Source organism: Columba livia, chromosome 8, assembly GCF_036013475.1.
Source record: "Columba livia isolate bColLiv1 breed racing homer chromosome 8, bColLiv1.pat.W.v2, whole genome shotgun sequence".
In the NCBI taxonomy this organism is placed as follows: Eukaryota; Metazoa; Chordata; class Aves; order Columbiformes; family Columbidae; genus Columba; species Columba livia.
The window spans coordinates 25,012,553-25,023,450 of record NC_088609.1 but is presented as its reverse complement, the minus strand read 5'-3'; the positions used below and the strand labels follow the sequence as shown (position 1 = coordinate 25,023,450).

Genomic DNA, 10,898 nt, shown 5'->3' with positions numbered 1-10,898 from the left:
GCTGCAGCGGAGGGGCCTGTGCCGGGCCCGGACACCGAGGGCGGAGAAGAACCCACGCCGGCGGGCAGCGAACCCCGAGATGCGCCCCCCCAGCCCGGCCCCCAGCAGCGCGGTGTCCGGCGGCACCGCCGCGATAAGCGGTGGCTCCGCTCCGCGCACGGCCGGTGGGGGATTCCTCCGTGTGCCCCAGGCCGGCGATTGTCGGCGTAATTAAGAAGGGGAAACGTCCAATATGAGGCCTCTGTGAAAGACATATGGAAACACTTAGTGTGCGGTGCATCCTGGGCCTTGTATTCCTCAGTGACCTTTTTAAAGAAATACGTTCTGAAATCTCTTGTCAGTGTCTGTGGGACGGCACCGATGTTTACATATGTTAGCCAGTACTTGAAATTTTATTACTGATCCCGCTTGGTGGCAAAGAGCTCATTTCCCATTCCATCCACACAGCAGCTGGAAATGTAAATTTAATGCTGCTCTTTTTCAGCTCTTTCACTAGAGATACAAAACCCAACACATCTGCAAGGCAGGGGGGAAGGCCGTGAACCTGGGATGAAATTTTGGAGCATCCTAAGCACTTTCAACCTCCTCTAAAGCTATCAATCAGAACTGCATCTTGGCGAGTTTTTACTAAACTACAAATAAAAGTCACAGTTGATAATACATTAATAGCTGCCAATGGCAATTCCAAGCAGGCTTTAGGATATCAATTTTATTAATGTCATGTAGTTCACTTGTCATATACATGAAACAAAGCCTATTTTCCAGTTTAAGGATGAGTGAAATACAGCTGTGGAACATAACATTTCAGTCTGCTTTGCTCTTTGCACACATACACTTTTTGCTAGCAACAACAGTATTGCCAAGATTCAAGCTTCTCAAAAGGCAGGGGGGCGAGTAGAGATTACTCACATATTTAACTGGTTTTGCACAACAGCCCTACAAAGCCACTGGACTGGCCCAACAGCTGGTGGCACAGGGCAGGAGCAGAGCCCAGCAGCATCAACAAGCTTTTCTGACAGAACATGCCTAGCACAGAACCACACTCTCAGTGAGTACTTCCATTACCAGTTAGGTTCCCATGTCTTCGCAAGCATATTGAGTCACACTGACTTCCAAAAATGTCTGGCCAGCCAGCACAACCTCGTCTAGCAGTAGAAAACATGGCATCTGCACAAATCTTGTCCATAGGAGAGACAGGGAAAAAAACAGGCAATGAAGGCGAGGAATGTCCCTAACTTAACACGCCAGCATTGCTCCATAAGCCTCAGTGCTTCGTGTAAGCAACAGAGGGCTCCTAAAGCTGTGCCTGTTAAGGAGGCAATACTTCGTCCAGTATTTCTTCCTCCTGTTTTGTTTTGGGTTTTTTTAGTTACAAGATAAACTGGATTCAAAGTCTGAGGCCAGATGTCCCACTCCCATATTGAAAGTTACAGGAAGGACTTTTTTACAAGAACATACCTATGAGAGGCTGCCTCTGTAATCTTACCTGGTTGGGGGAGCAGATTGTTGTCCTTGTCCCAGGACAGGCTGCTCTGAGGAGGATGACGCTGTATGCGTGGCTGGGCTGTGCCTTCCCTGATCCGCAGCCCTGGGACTCTCCTTGCAAGCCCATATCATGATGTTTCCATGTAGGACACCAGCTCTACCTATGGCTGCAGTTACAGATTCAGTGAACACTTACTCAGCTACACCACCTGACACTATCAGCTGAGCACTGCCAGAACATATAAAGGGTTTGGAGTAATAAAGTACTTCCTTCTGTGCGTCATCCCACCACAGGAAAGGAGACAATTTCTCACAGAACTTAGAGTAAGGAAAAGGTGTGGCCTACAGTTATCTAGGACCACAAATGCAAATGTTTTGATAATTAGCTAAATGGATAGATAAATGTTTCAGTGCCAACACCTGAAACCTTGAAATTGGATGACATTTATAAATCAGCCTCAGAGCGACAAACAACCCAAAGGAGAATAAATGGCTACTTTGCAAAGTGCTAATGCAGATTAAATCCAGTCAATAGCAGAAGTCAGAGTTACTCATAAACTCTTCTAGTCCTCAGATCTGCTCTTCCAGAAGAAAAGCACTTTAAGAACATGACAGACACTTTGCTTTTGAGCACACTCCAGCAGAACTCAGTAGAGCTCGTACACACCTGAGCAAGCAGGAGTTCACTCAAGTGAACAGGCCTGTCCCACACCTGTTACAACTTACCCACTTGCACAACAAGCACACTATTATCTCCATAAAGCTAAAAGCAAAAAAAAACCAACCCAAAACCAGAAAAAGGCAAGGTTTAAGAGTAGTTAGCTCTTTTTTATCCTATCCACAGGGACCCTGAATGAGCAATTGTCTTTAGGTGGAAGCTTTTCCTTCTGATAAAGCACACCCACAGCATCCAGATTTCTAAGAGCAAATGTTATTAGAATAGCAGACAGAGTTATTCTTTAAATCATGAGAAGTCTGACCTGTTGGAGAGCTGCATTAAACACGAAAGCTTGCAAATTGACCTCCCCGTTGTGTCACTGCAGGGTAAATATTTCTTTCCAGCCTTATTTCCAATCTGAAAATTTCCAAAGGGTTCACAGAGCATCACCGACACCCCTCAGCCTGCTCTAGGGAGCTCTCCTCAATCCTGTCACTGCTGAAGCTTGGCTCTGTCCCACAAGCAAAATCCCAGCTCCTCCACGGCAGTGCCTACAAGATCATGGCTCATACGTTTGCCTTCTCTGCCAGGCTTGGAGTGCCAGACGTCCCCACCCCTGAGCACTGAACTCAACTCCTCTAGGAGGAGGAGGCAGCTGCCTCTTTCCCCAGTGACACAGAAACCAGGGGACAAACGCACCCTCCTTGCAGCCACTTTCATGCCCTGCAAGAGCCCCAGCAGCACAGTACGACCAGCAGCACTTCAGTAGTGAACTCAATGTTACTCACAGACACAAGCAGGGAAAATCCCAGACAGTGGTTAACATGAGGAACAACTGAAGAGGGGTGTGGGTTTTTCTTTGGGACAATCCTTGTTGTTTACAGACAGTAGAAAAGTCAATTTTTCTTGAGCAGAGTTGTTTTTAAAAGGCAGGAAGTATTTTCTTTGCTCAAAATTCAAAGGGACACTCAGCTGCACTAAGTGTAAATATGCTTTTAGCATTTTATTAGGCGAGTTTCTTGTACTGTCAGTACAATTCCTATCGTACGGTCACCCTTCTCCCATTACTTGCTAGTGCTGCATTTCATACACGTGTACATGCAGATATACCCATGTACTAAACCAAAATGCAACAAAGCCTCTACCCAGCTTTGGATCTGCTTAAACTGACAGCAAAGCCACATGGTGTACTAGGAACTACCTGTAAGTATTCTCAAGAAAATAGAATTAAATAAACCAACCAAACTAGAAAAAAAAATTACAGCCGGTCCTGTAAGAGTTTCAGACAAGAACTTGAAGTAATATCTTGCTTCTTTTCAGGTTACCATTTGTTTTGCACTAGGTTTAAATATTGAAGAATGCTGGCAGGAAAAGTGTTGATGTTACTCTTCCAGTATTTCTCTAACTACCATAGGACAGTCATTCGCCAGCAAAACTTGTGCAGAGGTAGTCTCTGGTGATAGAACACATTTTAAAATGATGGCCAGCTGGTGGCACAGTAAATGCCCTTCTTTTGAAGGACTGTAGGTGTCTATTAGAAATATTCCTCGTTCCATATGCATATCACAGAGGATTAGACACATACATTCCTCACACAGAACAACCGCCTCCCAGAACGCGTCAGCAGAGTATTTACTACCAAATCCAGAAGGAGTTTGTGATTCTAACATTGTCCCCATTAATGAGAAAATGTCACTATACAAAAGCTCTTTTTTTTTTTTTTCCTTCTTATCAAATCCTTCCAACAGCTGATAACTAGCTTTTATAGATTGGAGAGTCAGATAGAATTCTGAATCTATTATTTTACTAAAACCCCAGGGGTCAACTTATCACCTGGAAACCATTTTACATGGACAATTTGACTTTCATGTGGAGTGTCAGAACATACCCTAGATGGAAATCTAAAATAAATTATATGGAATACTGCCTTCTTTGTGCTGAAATTTATCGGTCCCACACTACAATAATTTTGAAAATTGTATCCCTTAAGCTACTGTGCTGAGATATTATTAACTGCTTGAGCTGAAAGAGCAGCTCTGATTGGCTGCTATAAAGTCTGTGGACAGAGACTAATTTCTGCTGAACCACATGCTTATCTGAAGCTGTTCGCCATTCCAAGCTGCCAACTTTATTTTCTACTAGAACACACTACCTGTTTTATTACTATCATCCTCAGTATGCACTGTCACTTTGGTAAATCTGTTCCAGAAGCTAAAAATGCATCTAAGCTTCTGCTAATATGGTTGCCTGAGACAATCACACCCGAGAGAGGGAAAGATCCACTTGTACCTCTTATCTTCTTAATAGAGGTTATTTTCCTCACTGAGCAAGCCTCCAGTCTCTGAAGTGCATCTCTGTGATATATCACAACATAAGCCAATCTGTTTCATGGCACACACTTTCTTAATCACTTCTACTTGCCAAACTTTGGAAATAAAATTATTTGATAATGTGTTGATGCTTTGGTGAATGCTTCTTTTACATCTATTAGTACAATTTTTAGAAATCACCCAACTGACCTCAGAGCCTAAAATCTTTATATAATTGAGGAGATGCTGAAAATGTTAATGATCCAGCTGCTGGATGACTATTCTTTGAGTAGAAATTCCCAGCTAGGCAGAAAAACCTCCTCTAGGCATAACAAGTAAGACACAAGAATGGAGCCCTGGGCTAAAAGAAGTTTATTTCCTGCACCCAGTAACCTACCAAGTCTGGACTACAAACAGGTGAAGTAGTACACCACAACCAGGGAGAAAAAAAATCAGAATCCTAGTAATAAACTCTAATGCCTCATTTTCATTCAGATAAATTAATAGCCTTTATAATCTGACAGAAATTGCTAAAAAGGAAGTTCTGACCTGCATCTCCAAGCTTCTAGACAGCACCACTTCAGTTATTTTCTTAACAGTATCAAGCCTCTCCAAGATGCATTCAGACTAATGACAAGCCACTGTGGCAGATCTCTCTGAGCAGACAACCTATCACTTCTGGCAATGGGATTTGTCTCAGTCAGGGCTTTGCAAACCAAGGTTTCACAGGTCTCTTCCAAACTCTTTATTGCCTGAGTCTGCAACATCTTTCTTTTATGTTAGGATATAATGTAAATGCAGCAGGAGCCTGTCAGTAAATGAGCACTCCATCGCAGTCACAGCTTTTCAGGGAGGGAAACGGCTGTTTGACTGGAACCCTGTGCTGGGTTTCTCTCACAGGAGTTGACTTCCCAGGGGTGTTCCTCAGGGATGTGGGGAGCTCTGCCAGCTCCCCTGGGCACAGGGGGTGTCTGTTCTGCAGAGCTGGGCTTTGCTGGTGCCTAAGCTCTGTGTGAGTATTAATGCCAAGGCCATGCTGAAGTTCAGCAGTTAGATGACTACTATATTTAATAGAGTTCATTATTAAAATCATCTAGAGCTATCCTTCTGCTGAAATAAAAATCTTTTTGAGAATTTTGCAGTGAGTTGGAATAATTGTGATAAAATGGCATATATAGCTTTAGCTTTCAAATACTTGCGTTTTGTTTTGGCCAAGCATCTCAGTTGGTCAGTGGTGGCCTATGTCAGGCAGAAATTTTAAAAGCATGACCTTATCTTTACTAGAAAATATAACCTGAGGAAACTATTTGGGAGGGTAAAAGTAATATCTCTGTGTCTGTTTTAATTATACCCTACCATTTATGAAAGTGACTAGACGATGTTAGCAGGGCTTTTTCTGTCTTACCCAAACAACAGGAATTCCCTTGCATCACAAATTCACTGTAACGAAGATAAGGAAAAGTGCCAAGTTTAGAGTTGTCCACTTGTATTGATAAATATACTGAGCACTTTTAAGTGCTTAAGCTGTTGAGATAAATGTTTTGTCACCTGTTTCTACAAATGATAAATTAATTAGCTCAAAAGAAGAAATTCGCTATTTCATAGTGGGCACAACTGATAGAGCCTGAATCCAGCTGGAAGTGTGATCGGGTATCAACATGCAGCAGGTTAAAAAAAGTTAAACAAGCTGACCTTAATATGTGTGACTATCAGGTTCTCACTGTAGAAATAGGTATTTTTCAATATCCTTTTCTGAGCAGAAATCATGTCATTTATATGCAAATCAGACTATATTCTGCAGCTGTTTCTTCTGGGCTGAAGCCATGGGAATTATTCGCACTTAATAAAGCCTCATAAATAGGTTTTGCCTCTAAATGTGTGGGGGAGCAGCAAATATACCATAGCCATTTACAGTTACAAGCACCTTTTTATTTTGAAAGTTATATGCATCCTTTAATAGGAAGTTTCACAGTTCCAAAAGAAACATTGTTTCATTTATGTAAACAAAATACCCTTACGGCCTTCAAAACAAGATGTTTTGCATTTTTCCCTATGCTCTACTATCTAAAATGTAGAAATTGCCATGTAGCATCAATCAAAAGGACAGTCCGTATCATCATTACATGCTAGCTCCATGCAGCATATGTTAAACACAGGAAGAAATTCCTTGAGGGCTTGGACAGATACAGTTTTATCTCATACAGGTTTAAAGAACAAATATAGAAACATGGTTCAGCCAGGGTGGCCCTTATCTCAGCCCAACAGTGGCAGACAGTACACCACTGCCCTTTTTCTAGATTATTTTTTTTCAGTCAGGCTGAACTTCATCACTGCCAACTATCAGCACACTCTGCGTGCCTCAGTTTGTTCTCGTGTAAGCCTTCAATAAAATCAATGTGGTGTTAGTCCTCTGCAGGAAGTGAATTTTACCGCAACTAGTACCTCCTTTTCTATTTCCTTATTAAGCAAAGGAGCTAGAGAAAACCCAGGCATTCATGGATCTCATTTAATGGATATAATTTAAAGATTGTGTCAGTAAAACAACTGACATGATACTGCTCTCTTGCTTCCACATAAAAAGCAGAAGGGGTGACATAAAGAGATAATGCAAGATACCCTTCCTTTTAGAAGGGATACCACTGATTCTGTCATAACAATGCCTTGGAGAGGTATCATTTGTGCTTTACAAAATGACTAAACTATTTTTCAGGTGCATATTGGTTCCATATGGTGGCTTTTGTTCACTCTTTATCATTACACTGACTGCCTTTAATAGCACCAATCTTTATACCTCATGTAACTATTCTGTGAAGACGTATCTGAGTAAAAATATACCCAAATAACGAGCCTGACTTGTCACAACTGTTATTACTTTAACAATTACTGTAATGTTTAACTCATTAAAGTCTTCAAATACATGAATAAAGTCTACATAATTAAAATGATCATGGGACATGCTGCATACAATTAAAATGACACAATAGATTTACAGTATTCTATATGCTACAAACATACCTTATACACAAACATGTCTGGCAACATGCTTAAACACTATACTTATTTTTCTGCTAACAATTTTTGAAGATCATGGATTTTGAGTGCATATTGCATTTTCTTCAGGCACAGAAACAGCTGACCTCAGTTTATATTTTGAAACCAATATATGTGACAGCACAAGGAAGCGTATAAGGAAGTTGAAGTTAAATTAAAAGCAGGTATGAGCATGTATTTTATTATGGAGAATCAGACAAGTAAGATAGTAAAATCTGACTTCTTGTCACACTGAATTTTTTTTCACTATTCCATTACGGGAAACAGTATTTTTATAATGTAAATTTTATAGAATCATCTCCAGACCAAAGTCTTTGGCATTCTGCTGTATGCCCAAATAATTACTTACACAATCCCATGATTCAAATTCAAGCCACTCATCTAATGTTACAACCCTATGCAGAATTAAAAACAATGATTGTTTCAGACTTTAACAATATTTTCATGCATTTTAGTCTGTATTTTATCTATTAATAATAGCTTAGTGAAATTGTCTGATGTTAACCCTGTGGAATTTAATTAGTCTGTTTTATCATCCGGGCAGCACCTGAAAGGAAGCTGCAGCAGCACCACCAGTGGAGTGCAGCCACCTTTTGCTGTACAGAAATTGATGATTCAAGTTAGAAAAGTTGAGTCCTTATGTGGATAAACGAACTCAGGCATCTCATGCACAAGAAAGGCAATATTCAGTGAGCTTGGCTCTGAATTCACAGCACACCAGCTTCCCCATGCTAACTGCGTGTGGTCACTTCCATCACAGGTAATTTGGGGGGGTCCACCAGAGAGCAATCCAGCCCCCCCAGTCTGAACCATCTGACAGCGTCTGCGTCTTTCTAGGGGCTACACAGGGAGTCCAGGAGTGGGTTTCTCACCTGAGGTGATTCAGTTAAATGACTGAAGTCACAGCTCATTGTACCTATGTCTATACCTACCTCTTTGGGTATGACCTGGGATTTTGGGTCCCTGGTCATTCATTTAAAGCATCTGTAGAGAAATACCATAGTTCCTGACTATGTTCCATAGTTTCCATTTCCATGGAAATCAGAAGATGGTGATGGGCAGAAGGTAAACCTCTGCATTCTTAAATCACCACAACATGGAAGTGGGACGTGACTAGGATGTACATGACAAGGACTGCTGCGTTAAACACAGCAGCATAGTAATTTTGAGTTACCTCTGTCTGAAAGTTTAATTTAAAAATAATTTGGATTTGACTAGGTTTTTCTAATTCTGTAGTCAGGTTGCTCTTTCTGCTTATATTTGTTTTGAAGTATAGTCACTGTGTATCTGCAATTATTAATTGCCATAGAGACCTACTATGGTTATCACTTTTGATCTTTCAATTATTATGATTTGGAAAACGAACCAATAACAAATGCTACCATATAAAGAGTTATTCCTTCTCCTGAGAGTGAGAACACTTCAGCATATCAGTACTTCCAAACTGTTTTTTCTGAAAGTGATTTAGACTTTAAAAAGTCATAGAGCTAATACAAATAATGAAGCAAAACGATGTCAAATAAAGCACTTATGACTAGAAAAATGTTTTTGCACCAGAGGTTCAATATTACTGTCAAGACATTGCAGTATTGAAAGATTTGTGTTCTGCAATCTGTGAAATGCTGTCAGCAGCAATAGTGCAATTTTGTAATTTTCCAAGGATGAAAAACAGAGATAGGAAATGATCTTATAAACCATCTGCAAAGTACTCTGAATAGCCTTGAAAGTACAGAAATGCATTTGTTATCCTGTGTTCTGACTATGGATCAAATTAGAAATTAAAACCTTTTAAAAATCAAAAGGAAAAAGAATTGATATAGAAAATTAACCGGCCTGAATTGTGAAGAAACCCAATAATAACTACTAAACTCATGCACTGAGGAAAACTAAGAGGAAAACAAAATACGTGCCTGCAGGGATAATCTTCTTTGAAGAAATAGTCTAAAAATAAACCTATTCCTATAAACTAACTAAAACCAAGTGGTTATATTTAGACAATTAAAAAAATGATGCAAAAATGGCAATAATGTCAATTACTTTCTAGACATTATATAAAATACCAAAGTATTTCACAGAAAAATGGAAATACACCTAACAGTAACTTCCAGGTGCAACAAAAGATTTGAAGTACAGCAAAGTGAGTTATAAGCTTGGGCCTGCTGGAATATACACAGTCAAAAACATATTGATTAGTGAGTGTCGAGGCTGCTTCTGCTATGCCATTTCGTATGGAGAAAGAGTTATATCAGAAAGCGAGTCAAAAGTGTCAGGAAGCCTTGGAGTCAAGTAAAATGTTACTAGCTGAGAAAAATACAAACAGGTAGTGCAGCAAAACACGGTTGCATTTGGTTGCACCACAAACAATGTTGCAAGAACAGACAACTGAGATTCCACGGGCCATTTGAACATTTTAATTCCACACATTTTGAATAATTAACAGTGAAAATTAACATTCTCTTGTATTTTAGGCAATATAATGTATTTTTCTAACTATTGAACTTGCCTGGTCTACTGTTCAAACATTAGAGCTACAAGAGGATAACCAAATCAAATGCTTGGTTGCCTAGATTTGTACTATGTACTATGTACTATTTGTACTATGATGCATAAATGTCCATTTTATGACCTCAGGTATCAAACACAACTTTAGAACATTGTTTATAGACATTTCACAACTGGTTTGCTGAGCCTGGAAACACATTTGCTTGAAGGAAGTTGCATTTTTTATTAACAAGTTGATAACACTGTAAAAAGCAATACAGTCTAAAATAACTTACCATTCTACTGGTTTTACTTGTAAATCTAATTATTTTACAGAATCATTGCTACAAAAAGTTCAGCATTACAGAAACTGAAAGACAAAACCAAACGAGCACTGAGAAATTTCTGAAGAAAGAATCTTTCATTCATTTAAAGAGTCCTTGTGAGCAGGGCACATAATAAACAGCTTGCTTTCCCTTATGTGATTTTTAATTTTTCTATAAAAGTACCTTCAGATTGAGAACTATTCTCCTTTGACATATTCCAATATTTTTCTTTGTAATCCTGAAAACAGCAAGGACAAATACTTAAGTACTTTTCAAAATAAGATAATATACCTAGAATTCCACAAATCAGACATCAGTTTTGCTATTATCTAGCCTATGCAGCAATCCAGCTATTAGTAAATAGGTATACAACAGAAATCAAATTCTCTTAGCTGAATTTGAAGGCTTCACTCTGTAAAAGCGACTGTAACTTCTTTTCCCCAGCACTTACAATATATTTCGTTATAAGTTTTACAAAAGGCCATCAAATATTCCAAGAAAGGGCTTGACATCACTGATTTCATCATCAGGAAGATATCTAAGGAAGATTAAGTAAACAAAAAAATTAAATTAGGTAGATCAAAACCT

General features: G+C 39.6%; 1 protein-coding gene across 6 annotated transcripts in view; it reads right to left on the bottom strand.

Annotated features, from left to right (window-relative positions):
• Positions 1 to 6,482: 6,482 nt before the first annotated feature.
• Positions 6,483 to 10,898, bottom strand: part of HFM1 (helicase for meiosis 1) — a 44,064-nt gene continuing 39,648 nt past the window's right edge. For 3 of the 6 annotated variants that reach the window (XM_065072612.1, XM_065072614.1, XM_065072615.1), the window contains one exon: positions 6,485 to 10,848. In XM_065072612.1, coding sequence (XP_064928684.1) covers positions 10,782 to 10,848 — 67 coding nt within the window. In that variant the 3' untranslated portion in view covers positions 6,485 to 10,781. Of the gene's footprint in view, positions 10,849 to 10,898 lie in introns of all 6 variants that reach the window. The other 3 variants (XR_010474368.1, XM_065072613.1, XM_065072616.1) reach the window with 3 other exon arrangements.